This window comes from Ranitomeya imitator, chromosome 2, assembly GCF_032444005.1.
Source record: "Ranitomeya imitator isolate aRanImi1 chromosome 2, aRanImi1.pri, whole genome shotgun sequence".
Classification (NCBI taxonomy): domain Eukaryota; kingdom Metazoa; phylum Chordata; class Amphibia; order Anura; family Dendrobatidae; genus Ranitomeya; species Ranitomeya imitator.
In genome coordinates, this window is record NC_091283.1 from 499,198,609 (window position 1) to 499,212,055 (window position 13,447).

A 13,447-nucleotide genomic window follows, 5' to 3' on the forward strand; every position below is an offset into this window, starting at 1 on the left:
TCTTTATTTTACACATTATTATGGATCCGATACCGATTCCCGATATCACAAAAATATCGGAACTCGGTATCGGAATTCCGATACCGCAAGTATCGGCCGATACCCGATACTTGCGGTATCGGAATGCTCAACACTAATCTTAATGTGTGTGAAAGCTCTAACAGACAAATATAGGACACTAGATGGTGGCCCGATTCTAAAGCATCAGGTATTCTAGAATATGCATGTCCACATAGTATATTGCCCAGCCACGTAGTATATTGCACAGGCCACATAGTATATTGCCCAGCCACGTAGTATATTGCCCAGTTACGTAATATACTGCCCAGTCACGTAGTATATTGCCCAGCCACATAGTATATTGCCCAGCCACGTAGTATATTGCCCAGCCACGTAGTATATTGCCCAGGGACATAGTATATTGCCCAGCCATGAAGTATATTGCCCAGCCACGTAGTATATTGCCCCGCCACGTAGCATATTGCCCAGCCACGTAGTATATTGCCCAGTCACGTAGTATACTGCCCAGCCACGTAGTATACAGCACAGCCACATAGTATATTGGCCAGCCACGTAGTATATTGCCCAGCCACGTAGTATAGTGCCCAGTCACGTAGTAGATTGCCCAGCCACATAGTATATTGCCCAGTTACATAGTATATTGCCCAGTGACGTAGTATATTGCCCAGCCACGTAGTATATTGCCCAGTTATGTAGTATATTGGCCAGTGACGTAGTATACAGCACAGAACCATGTAGTATATTGCACAGCGACGTAGTATACAGCACAGAGCCACATAGTATATTGCTCAGCCACGTAGTATATTGGCCAGTCACATAGTATATTGCCCAGCCAAGTATGTCACAGGTTAAAAAATAAAAAATAAACATATACTCACCTTCCGAAGGCCCCTTGTAGTTCAGTCACATGACCGTGACGTCATGGCAGGTCCTTCTCGCGCAGGCGCGCAGGACCTGTGATGACGTCACAGTCACATGACCGTAATGTCACGGCAGGTCGTTCTCGCGCAGGCCCTGTGATGATGTCGCGGTCACATGACCATGACATCATGGCAGGTCCTTCTCGCGCAGGCGAGCAGGGCCTGTGATGACGTCGCGGTCACATGACCGTGACGTCATGGCAGGTCCTTCTCGCGCAGGACCTGTGATGACGTCACGGTCACATGACCGTGATGTCATGGCAGGGCGTTCTCGCGCAGGCCCTGGGATGACGTCACGGTCACATGACCATGACGTCATGGCAGGTCCTTCTCCCATACCATCCTTGGCACCGGAAGCTGCCAGAGGTCACAGGAGCGTCGCGAAAGGTGAGTATATAATGATTTGTTGTTTTTTTATTATTTTTAACATTAGATGTTTTTACTATTGACGCTGCATAGGCAGCATCAATAGTAAAAACTTGGTCACACAGTGTTAATAGCGGCGGTAACGGAGTGAGTTACCCGCGGCACAACGCAGTCCATTACCGCTGGCATTAACCCTGTGTGAGCTGTGACTGCGGGGAGTATGGAGCGGGCGCCGACTGCAGGGGAGTAGGGAGGGACTAATCAGACTGTGGCCATCGCTGATTGGTCGCGGCAGCCATGACAGGTAGCTGGCGAGACCAATCAGCGACTTGGATTTCATGACAGACAGAGGCCGCGACCAATGAATATCCGTGACAGACAGACAGAAGGACAGAAAGACGGACGTGACCCTTAGACAATTATGTAGTAGATATGGACAGCGACGATAAGAGGCCATTGTACAACAACTGTATATGGGCTCATTGCTTTGATCACAGTGGTGTGGTAGCAGTAGACAACCTTATTCATCATTATAATACAATCAAACATAGGAGGAATAGTTACATCATCTAAGTACAAAGGAACTCATTTAAATGACTGATCCCTGGTAAATCAATTGGCTCCTTATTGTTTCATTCACTTTATTCCTCAGTGATGTCATTGGATCTATTCAAATTCTTCCGCTTTATTCTCATGAAAAATGATGTTTGGGAATTAAAGTAGTTGCTCTCAACTATGTGTGGTTGGTATACAGAACCAATAGAGGTTGTCTGCTGTGGACTTTTTTGTATTGTTGGAAGGAGTCCTCAAATGATCACCTTTAATGAGCAGGTCTTAAGTTCTCCAGCAGCACATCCACAAGTGAAATGAAGCATTCATTGGTCCTCTAGAAATAGAGGCAATTACTTTGGATAAGTGGTAGAGATAACAAATTAAGACCTCTTTTCTACATGTACTGGTGCACTTCAATCATGTCCCTAGTATATGCTCAATGAAGCTGTACCTACCCTAAAAATGTACACAGCATGTATTCTGTGCTATATCTATGCACATTGCATGAGGTTATTCCGCTCTCTGCTGAATTAGTGATGTGGGTGGATTGATCCCTCTGAAAAGTTCAGTGAGATGTCATTGTGTGACACGCACCTGTAGGAATACTCCCAGATTAAATTATAGGTTTGTGAAGATAAACAAAAGAAAAAAACATTGACTGTGAAAGTTGTGTGTCAACTATTTCCAAGAAGGAAAATAATGCTGAAAAAAACTTGAGTGCAATCAATTCCTTATTGGCATGTATTTCACTCCTGGCAGATACGTAGTGAATATTAATTAGATTCTGAAAGGTGACACCCATTGAAAAGAATTTATAAGGAGACTAGTTGGGGTTCACAAGATGCTCCTACAGTACTAGAACAGGCTGTGTTAATCACTAGCTCATTGACTTGGGATCATCTACTTCTTGTAGACATGGCTTATCACTCTTCATCCTCTTCCTATAGGGCATCAACTGGGTCTGTAGCTGGTGGAAGGGGAGTTGGTGCAAGGAATTCTGTGTCTTTTTCTAAATATGCTGCTACTGGAGCAGGAGGAAATTATGGTGGAAATTTTGGTGGAAATGCAGGTTTCTGCCAGGTTGGAGATTATGGTGCCGGCAACTTAGGTGCTGGTTTTGATGGTGGTTTTGGTGGAGGAGCAGGAGCTGGATTTGGTGGTGGAGCTGGATTTGGTGGTGGAGCTGGCTATGGTGGTGCAGCTGGCTATGGTGGTGGATCCGGCTTTGGTGGTGGAGCTGGATTTGGTGGTGGATCTGGATTTGGTGGTGGCTTTAACCAGGGAGGTGGACTTGGAGAGGGACTACTATCTGGTAATGAAAAGATGACTATGCAGAACCTGAATGATCGTTTGGCCAACTATCTGGACAAGGTGCGGGCTTTGGAAGACTCTAATGCAGAACTTGAGAAGAAGATTCGAGAATGGTATGATAAGCAGAGCCCTGTTAAAAAGGAAGCAGACTACAGCCAATACTTTAAGACCATCGAAGATCTTCGTGCTAAGGTACGTCTTCCAGTTCTCCTTAAAATACCTATCCCCTTAGATTTTATTGTTTTGTAGGTGACCTCCAGCATAGCAGAAATGAATTTAAACAAAATGGCTTGCAATTGTGATTATTTTTTAAAATATTTTTTATGCACTCACTTACTAACGCCGTTAGCACTGGTATTATAGGTGTCAATGTTAGATTAATATTGTAATCAAAAATTCAATGTTCTTTAAACAATTATGTCTCTACTGCATATTCAAAGGCAATAAAAAAATCTTTTTGTTGTATGAATTTCTGCAGACATTTGCTTCTCACATACTGGTCTGTGGTCAAATCACAAGTATAATTTGATAAACTCTCAATGAAGTTCAAGTGGTAATACTACTGGAATGTTAAAATAGAGTTCACATCTAGATATGACCTGCAGTTAATTGGTAACAAGATGGAACAGAGCCTAATTAGGCAGACATGATTTGGGATCTTGTACAAATTATTATGTTTGGAAACTGTGCCTTGAGGGGTGCAGTATCAGACACACCTTATTACCATGTAGTGTGATAGCCTTGCAATTTGTCAATTGCAATATGCAGAGGCATGTTAAACTGCCTCGAAAATGGATTCCTTCATTGTGTCAGTTCAACCAGGCACTCCTGAAGAAAATTGGTGACCTTTAAATCAGTCTGACCCTTACTTTGTATGAGGAGAGGAGGAGCTTGCTCAGGTTCATGTGACCAATAAGAAGGAGGAATGGGGTTGTCCACAATGTATTCATGGGTTCAAAAGGAGCAATTTGACAGGGCCATAGCTAGGTTATCCTTCACCTGGGACCAAGATCCAGAATCTGAAGCCCCAATTCACATTATAGTGAAATCATAACATTTGTATATAATCAATTAAGTAAAATGTATGCATTACATGTTATAGAGGGGCTTTTGTCTCAAGTTCCTGGTATTAGGGGGCTTCAGCAAGGTACTTCCTTTGACGAGAGAGGGCTAGGATAGCAAACTCTATCTCTGGGGTAAAGGAACATGTAGTTATTGCTTCCAAAGTAATTATCCAGCATAGTGGGGTATATATCCCTTGTACTATGCTGGCTGGATGCATATTTGGGAACATAAACTGCTTTCGAAGAGCTAGAATTATAATATGCAAATACTTTTTATTTAGGTATAAAACATATATGAAATAAAATACCTAGGGTTCAGGATATTTGTATGTCATAGAACAAAATCAGACCGGTCGTGTGACAATCCATTACTCATTTCCTGAAGGCAGTAAAACAATATAGCACTTACAGTCATTTTGGATATATTAGCTTCCTGAGAACTGAATTTCTCCAAGAATGACTTTATTAATTACCGTACATCATTTGATTTTACTGATTAACCTGTAATTGATACAAAAATACTCCTTCTATTGCATACAATTATGGATATGAATAAATTAATTGTCTGTTTAACAAATTACCAACATAATCATATAGCAGTTTCTTGAGCCTGTATCTGAATGGGTGCATTTCATGGTGAATGGAAGACATCTTCCACTTTATTCAGATAGAATTACATTGAAGTTATGCTCTTGTTTCTTTAATTTCTGACCTCAGTAATACGATATTGGTGCAATATGTAACAACCTTGTTATTATTTGACAATCTACAGATCCTCGCTGCCCAAATTGATAATCACAAAGTGATCTTGGCCATCGACAACACAAGACTCACCACAGATGACTTCAGACTTAAGTACGTATTGGTCATTTATTCCTAGCCAGTTTACATAAATTCAAGATCTAAGTATGTAGATGTGTGGGCGTATTTAGCTTGGTGGTAAAAAAAATAGCATTATTGGTTACCTAACCTTTCAAACATGAGCACAACTTCTATAGAGTAATGGTTCGTGTTTCCAGAATTGACAACTTCAGTTGTCACTTGTGTCCTTACAATATGGTGAAAGATTAATAGTATATAGTAGACATAAAGAAAAAAATTAACTAGTAAATTCAAGTAATAAATCTACATAATATTTATTTAACAAATCCATGTTCAGCTCTGATCAAATAGTTTATGACTATATTCCAGAAATAGTTATATCTTCTCATTCTCTACAATGCATATTTATTTTCAGGTATGAGAACGAACTGGCTCTCCGCCAGAGTGTGGAAGCTGATATTAATGGCCTTCGTAGGGTCCTTGATGAGCTGACCTTGTCCAAGGCTGACCTTGAGAGCCAGATTGAAAGCCTTACTGAAGAACTGGCCTACCTGAAGAAGAACCATGAGGAGGTGAGATATCAAGACATTGGTAAATATTGATTATGGAACTCAATATGTCAAATTATGGAATTTACTAAATTATTTTTCAGGAGATGAAGGGAATGCAAGGCCAAGTCAGTGGAAATGTCAATGTCGAGATGAACGCTGCACCTGGTATTGATTTAAGCAAGATTCTGGGTGACATGAGAAGTGAATATGAGAAGATGGCTGCCAAATACCAACAAGAAGCTGAAGCACAGTTCCAGGCTCAGGTTAGTTTGAAGTGTAATTCATCTACTTTGTATGGCCTTCAAGTCTTACTACACAGTGGAGGGGAAATTAGATGACATTTGTTTTATTTTGTGATTTACCTGTAAGAAAAACTTTATAATTACAATTTTCAAATATGTATGTTACAATTTTCAATTTCAAGTCATTTAAGGTAGCTAATACAATTTTCATATCTAGTTTGTTTTTGTCAGGTAGTGACTTCAGAATTTTCAAGTATTTTATTACAATTTCCTATACTTATCTTTATCTACAGGTGATGGTCATATCACTAATAAAATTCCTTCATGTTTTTGTTTGTTGTAGACCAAGGAGCTGCAAGTACAGGTTGTCAGTGGAAGTCAAGAGGTCCAAACTTCCAAGTCTGAAATTACAAACCTGAAACACACACTACAGAGTTTGGAAATAGAATTGCAGTCTCAGCTCAGTATGGTAAGTGAACAGAGCCATACAAAGGCACAAAATAATAAAGAAGTGTGCAAGCTCTGGACTAATCTGAATGTTCGATTGCTACATTTATGATAACAGTCCATCACCACTTCTCTTTTGGTTACCACTCCTTCCATGCATTGCAGCAATAAAGAGAAAGGTAAAGGTCCCGCAAAAGCGATACTGCATAGGGTCCAATTATTGTCAAATGATTTTATTTCACTTATGAGATACATTTTTTCAAAAATCTATATAAAACAAATTGTAGTGAGATCATCTGCCAAACTCCGAGTTTTGTATAGTGCTTCTTCACAACAGTGAGTAGCATCAATAGGATGTAATTGAGCTGCGATTGTGGAGTATTTTGTAGTATACTGTGATAATTTTTGAGTTAACTAATTGTTTTGTATGCTTAAATTAGTGATACTATAGGGTTGGGAACACCATAGCAAACATTTAGGGTGCAAACTGCAAGGTCAGGAGGGGCTAGGAATGCTGATTAGTAAAAAAAAAGTCGCACATTTTGTTAGAGATTTATAGGCATAACTCCCCCAAAAATCTTGGAATATACTGAATTCTGGAATGCTATGATAGAAAGTTGGAATCTAACCTCTAAGTATTATTGCTGTGTCTTCTGTATAACATAGCTTTGTGATTTATTGTTTCCGCCCTACATCTCTATAATGAATTGTCAGTGACTGTTGGGATGCTCCCCTACATAAATGCATTCATTTATTGACTTATGGGATTTTATAGTATTTAGAGCTATCTTCTAAATAGTATTGTCATAATTTTGTGGGGGACAAATAGGTATCCCTCCCCACTTTCTCATACACATGAGAATTTGACTTGGCCAAGTATTCATATGATAAAAATGGGATAAGAGGAGAAAGCTTCTGTTCCCTTAAAACAATAGGATAGGCCATTGAAATTCCCATGGGAGACCCTCATACATATCACATGGTTGGCTGGTCCTTCTGAAATAGTTGGATTTGGCCAACATTCATCGAATGTGTATGGAAACCTTAAGCCACTGTCACATAACTCTGTCAATGACTTGGGTCGGGTATTTTAATTCAACTTACCTCTATTCCTTAATCATCTTTCCTGGGAGAGTTGGCAGGGCACTATACATATTAAGGGTTCTGCCGAAATAGATGGGTTTGGCCAGGTTTAATCTAATCTGTATGAGGGCCTCTAGGCTATGAAGGGTGTGGAAGGTTACTGTTTAATTCTGAGGAAGTAACGGTGACTCTCTTAGATATTACAGAGGAACCTTTAAAGGAGGCTATGTTGGTTCGTGTCTACAATTAATTGAAAATGAGATTTGTAATAGTAATGCCTTCTGTTTGACAAGAATGCTAATAAAGCATATTTGTCGTGCAGAAATCAGCTCTAGAGTCCTCCTTGGCGGAAACAGAAGGACGCTATTGTGCACAGTTGTCACAACTTCAAGACGTTATAGCCAAAATCCAGTGTGAACTTCAAGACATCAGAAATCAGCTGGAACTCCAGAGCAGTGAATACAAGATGCTTTTGGATATCAAGACCCGTCTAGAACAGGAGATTTCCAAATACAGAGAACTTTTGGATGGACAAGACAGCAAGTGAGTCTGAGAGGATAACAATAGTTTTCTTATATTGGCAACTCATTAATGTTTTATTGTATACTGGCCACCATATTGTCAACATAAGTTAGGCAGAATTAAGAATTAATGCCACCAATGCTTGCAGCTTACATGAGTGGGGATCATGTTAGAAGTCCTTCAAAAGACAATCTCACGGTAATGCATGGCCATTTATGTATAGCAATACCACATTGTAAGGATTTTATGGCAAATGGAGGAAATGTGTAATTTTACTTAACCTGTGTTAATGTGGGTCATCCCTACATTAGCATCTGTGACCATCAACAATCCCCATCAAACATTTTTCTTAGATGTCCGTTCTATTATAAGCCAAGAAACTCAATTATTACCTGTTCAGTCATCATTTAGTACCAATATGAAGATTTTCTATAGAAATCACATTTACGTCATGTATATATTTACTGTATGGTAAAGCTGGTTGTACATTTTACTGGTCCATTAAGTTAACTCTGTGTCTGTTTTCCAGGCTTCCTGCAGCTGGCGGATCTAAATCAACTACAACCTCTTCTTCAACTGCAACCTCTTCATCAACTACAACCTCTTCTACTTCATGTAAGTATCATTAAATTTTAAACAATGTATCAATCAGCCATAATGTTTAAATCGCTCTCAGGTGAAGTGAATTACATTACCCCATAAGAATGACACTAATCAAGGCATGGACAATATTAGACAGCTAGTGAATAGTGGGTTGGAAGCAGTAAAATAGCAGAAAGCATCTACAATGGGCATGTGAGTATCTTACCTAGCACTATGGGAAGAAGACAAGCCCATGGAGACAGTGTGACAATCTTGGCAATGTTCTGCTGAAAAACGTAGTTCCTGGCATTCATTTAACTGTTTCTTGGATATGCTCCACTTACTTAAACACTAGAAAGACCAAGTACCGTATATACTCGAGTATAAGCTTACCCGAGTATAAGTCGACCCCCTAATTTTGCCACAAAAAACTGGGAAATCTTAATGACTTGAGTATAAGCCTAGGGTGGGAAATTCAGCAGCTACTGGTAAATGTCAAAAGTAAAAATAGATACCAATAAAAGTAAAAATTAATTGAGAAATCAGTAGGTTAAGTGTTTTTGAATATCCATATTGAATCAGGAGCCCCATATAATGCTCCACACAGTTCATGCTGACCCCATAAGATGTTCCATATTAAAATATGCCCCATATAATCCTGCATAAAGGTTAATAATGGCCCCATAAGATGCTCCATAGACACATTTGCCCAATATAATGCTGCAGAAATGCTGATTATGGCCCCATGAGATGCTCCATAAAGATATTTGCCCCATGTAGTGCTGCACAAACCTTGATTATGGCCCCATTAGATGCTCCATACAGACACTTGCCCCATATACCGTAATGCTCCACAAACGTTAATTATGGCCCCATACAGACACTTGCCCCATATAGTGCTGCACAAATGTTATGGCCCCATATAGTGCTGCACAAACGTTATGGCCCCATATAGTGCTGCACAAATGTTATGACCCCATATAGTGCTGCACAAACGTTATAGCCCCATAGATGCTCCATAAAAAAGTCGCCCCATATAGTCCTCCCCCAAACTTTATGGCCCCATATAGTGCTGCACAAACGTTATGACCCCATATAGTGCTGCACAAATATTATGGCCCATAGATGCTCCATACAGACACTTGCCCCATTTGCTGTTGCTGCGATAAAAAAAATAAATCACATACTCACCTCTCCGTCGCTCAGGCCCCCGACACTTTCAATATTCACGTGCTTCTCGTTCTGGCGGCGGCGCCACTCCATCTTCAGCGTTTTCTGCACTGACGTTCAGCAGAGGGCGCGCACTAACTAAGTCACTGCGCCCTCTGACCTGAGCGTCACTGCACAAGACAGAGCAGTGCTGGAACGAGGAGCAGGTGAATATCGCGCTGCGCTCCCCTCCCCACTATACTCACCTGCTCCTGGCACTTTGCAGTCCCTGCTTCCCCGACGCCGCAGCTTCTTCCTGTACTGAGCGGTCACCGTTACCGCTCATTACAGTAATGAATATGCGGCTCCACCTCTATGGGAGGTGGACCGGCATATTCATTACTGTAATGAGCGGTACCATGTGATCGCTCAGTACAGGAAGAAGCTGCCAGCGCCGGGAAAGCCAGGGACTTGTAGGGACCACGTCAGGAGTAGGTGAGTATTATTAGACAGCCCCGCTCCCCCTCCCCTGCCGACACCTGGGTATGACTCGAGTATAAGCCGAGAGGGGGACTTTCAGCCCAAAAAAATGGGCTGAAAATCTCGGCTTATACTCGAGTATATACGGTACGTCTTAATAAAAGACCAAGTATTTCACAATAGTTGAGTCCTCTTTGCTAAAATTGTTCAAAAATGGCTTGAGGAACATGAGTTCAAGGAGTTGACTTGGTCTCCAAATTCCATCAATGAAGGCTCCACGTCACAACTCACAGGACTTAAAGTATCTGCTGCTGTTAACATCTTAGTGCTAGATACCATATGACATCAAACAAGGTCTTGTGGAGTCCATGTCTCAATGGGCCGGAGTATTTTTGGTGGCAGAAGAGGAATCATACATATTACTATATAATATTAAATGTTATGGCTTGTCGGTGTATATAGATAGTAACAATGAAGATGATGCTTTATATCAGTTTTAATAATATATGATCCCTTTAAGGGTTGTCCAATGTATGAAAAAGGGTCTACTTATTTTTCCAGAAACAACACAACTTTTGCCCATGAGCTGTGCCAGGTATTTAAGCCTAGCTTTGCTCCAGTGAATTGGGCTGAGTTACGATATGAGATATAGCCCCAGACGGGAGTGTGGCTGGTTATGAACACAAACAACCTCTAAAAAATAAAAACTCTACATTTTCTATGTGAAAAGTAAAGGTTTAAGTACCGTATATAGCACAGGGATACTTCACAAAAAGACTGTCACATGAGGTCCAATATTGGGGTGCCTAACAAGTAGAAGAGCAAAAATAAAAAGGCCACCTCTCTCTAAGGGTACGTTCACATTTGCGGTTTGCGCCGCAGCGTCGCCGCCGCAACAAAACGCATGCGTCGTGCGGCCCTATCTTTAACATTGGGGCCGCATGTGCATGCGTTGTGTTGCGTTTTGTTGCGTTTTACGCCGCATGCGGCGTTAGGGCGCACCTGCCTGGGCGCGTCAAACGCAACATGTTGCATTTTTCGGGCGGCGCTGACCTTTTCAAAAACGCATGCGTCGTGCGGCCCTATCTTTTAACATTGGCGCCGCATGGGCCGCATGTGCATGCATTTTGCTGCGTTTTTGTTTGCGTTGTGCGTTGCGGCGACGACGCTGCGGCGCACAACGCAAATGTGAACTTAGACTAAACTGAGTCATAGTAATACATCCCTCTAAATCAAGGAAAGTTTGCTTGGTACTTTCTCTACCCTACATTTTGATTTCCACTGCCCATTGAGGATAGAAGAGGAACCGACCTGATCTTACCCCTATTTTAGTGGGCTCTGTAGTCAGCATGATTGCCCTTTTGGTTAAATGCCCTGTTTATTATTATTATTATTATTTATTTATATAGCACCATTAATTCCATGGTGCTGTACATGAGAAAGGGGTTACATACAGGGTTATAGATATCGTTTACAGTAAGCAGGTTTACAGTGACAGACTGGTACAGAGGGGAGAGGACCCTGTCCTTGCGGACTTACATTCTTATTATACTCATATAATGTCTAAATTATGCCCGATTGATTAAGCCAAAAAATATAAACTGTGAATATATGTATTAGTAAATAATAACACCAAGACTCTTCTTTTTACAGCTACTACCAAAGTCCGCTAAGCCTGAACAGAACCCAGTAATGTTCTTGTGATACAGCTCATTTTAAGCTCCATCTTCCCCATATACATCTTTACCCAACCCTTACATGTGTCTCCTCCCATTCAAAGACACAAGGTGTTTCTCCGGTTTTTATGGTGGTCAATAAATCTTTTCCTTTCTGCAAGGTACTATTGCGTCCTGTGTATTTAGTCTTTATTCATGTCAATTGAAGAATGTCAAAATCAATCATAAGGGGTATCGTTTCTCCTTATGGAGAGTGACATACCATCTCTGGCTTGTCAAGGTAAGGAGGCTTATTTGCCGTAATTTCTCTCATATTGCATGACTCGTTAAAGGGTTGATTGTGACTTGTAGGATCGCTACTTCCAACAGGTGGCGCTATAGAGTTTAAGTCCTCTTTTTCTCAGAAGAGGCAATTTGCATAAAATCAATCATAGACACCTTTGCCCCATTGGCCAAAATATAAACTAATACCTCACATATTTTTATATGTGTTTTTTGCATTTTTTTCGGGGTGCAGTTGGGCCCATTCTGTCTTGTAAACTGTGGTGTCTGTTCACACGGGATGCATCTTAATAGCGCTGGGCAGCCCGACTGAGCTAATAGAAGGGTGTCACTACTAGGCTGTTAACCTGGATGCTGTGCATTCCCATTGTGTGAATAGCGCCATTAACTTGGTAGGTTGAGAGTGGCTGCCTCATCAGTATTTCTGCACCTGTGTTGCCGCCATCTTAACCACATGGGTCCGCTGCATCCTGATAGTGCATTTGTTTGGAGGCCTAGGCAGGTGAGCATCTCTGCCTTTTTTGCTATTTTTCGGAATTTTTGGAGAATCTCTGAATCCTCTTTTTGTGCTAGTATTCATTCATCATCTGGGCTGCCTCGAAGATGTAAGCATGTCTGAGAATCCACATGGTGGGTCAGGTAAAACGTATGAAAACAAAACTTACATATTAATGAACAATCTAAAAGGTCTGGACACAGAGACCAATGTGTTAGATTTCAACTTATGAAAGGCCTGCCCCAATTCTGTACACCTGGTTTCTGAAATCCCACCACTTTGAGACAGCAATGGAAGAGAGATTGAGATTGGAATTTTTTTAGAGTAGCGCCATTTTCATGGGACAAAAGTGACCCATCTGCAGGAATGTTGCTAAATATGCTATTGTTTAGTAGACAAGTAGAACATGATGAGGGGAACAACAGAATCCATAGCCCTTTGCCTGACTGATCTGTCTTTGATTTGCAAAATCGGATGCATAAAGAGGCTTTATTCAGGGAAATATAATTAATCTGCAGGTAATCAGCTTTTGTCTTAGAGGGTGTCACCAACTCATTAATGCAAATGCAAACGGCACAAAGAAACCTAAATATTAATAAGGGTATGTGCACATGTTGCAGATTTCCTGCAGAACTGCAGCTTTTTTTCCGCACAGAAACTCCGCAGATCTGTAAGTGATGTACAGTACAATGTAAATCAATGGCAAAAAGAAAAAGGCTGTGCTAATGGTGCGGAAAAATCTGCACGGAAAACACAGCAGATTCAAAAAAGGACCATGTCAATTCTTTTTGCAGATCTGCTGCATTTCGGCACCCATTCCATAATAGAAATCTGCAAGGGCAGAGGCGTAGCTAGGGTTTTGGTTCAGGGGGGTGAAGCTT

The 13,447-nt window shown here is 41.0% G+C and overlaps 1 protein-coding gene across 1 annotated transcript; it reads left to right on the forward strand.

Moving 5' to 3' along the window:
- Positions 1-2,528: 2,528 nt before the first annotated feature.
- LOC138664661 (keratin, type I cytoskeletal 13-like) lies at positions 2,529-11,952 on the forward strand. The gene is made up of 8 exons (XM_069751556.1): positions 2,529-3,362; positions 5,007-5,089; positions 5,472-5,628; positions 5,709-5,870; positions 6,193-6,318; positions 7,702-7,922; positions 8,431-8,516; positions 11,766-11,952. Exons 1-8 carry the CDS (start codon positions 2,775-2,777, stop codon positions 11,783-11,785), a joined length of 1,443 nt encoding a protein of 480 aa, XP_069607657.1. The 5' UTR covers positions 2,529-2,774; the 3' UTR covers positions 11,786-11,952.
- Positions 11,953-13,447: the final 1,495 nt, after the last annotated feature.

Excerpts from the sequence above, each read along its gene's own strand:
- LOC138664661 (XM_069751556.1), top strand. The coding sequence starts at position 2,775 with ATGGCTTATCACTCTTCATCCTCTTCCTATAGGGCATCAACTGGGTCT. Across the intron at positions 5,629-5,708 it reads TGAAGAAGAACCATGAGGAG|GAGATGAAGGGAATGCAAGG; the intron begins GTGAGATATCAA and ends ATTATTTTTCAG. Across the intron at positions 6,319-7,701 it reads TGCAGTCTCAGCTCAGTATG|AAATCAGCTCTAGAGTCCTC; the intron begins GTAAGTGAACAG and ends TTTGTCGTGCAG.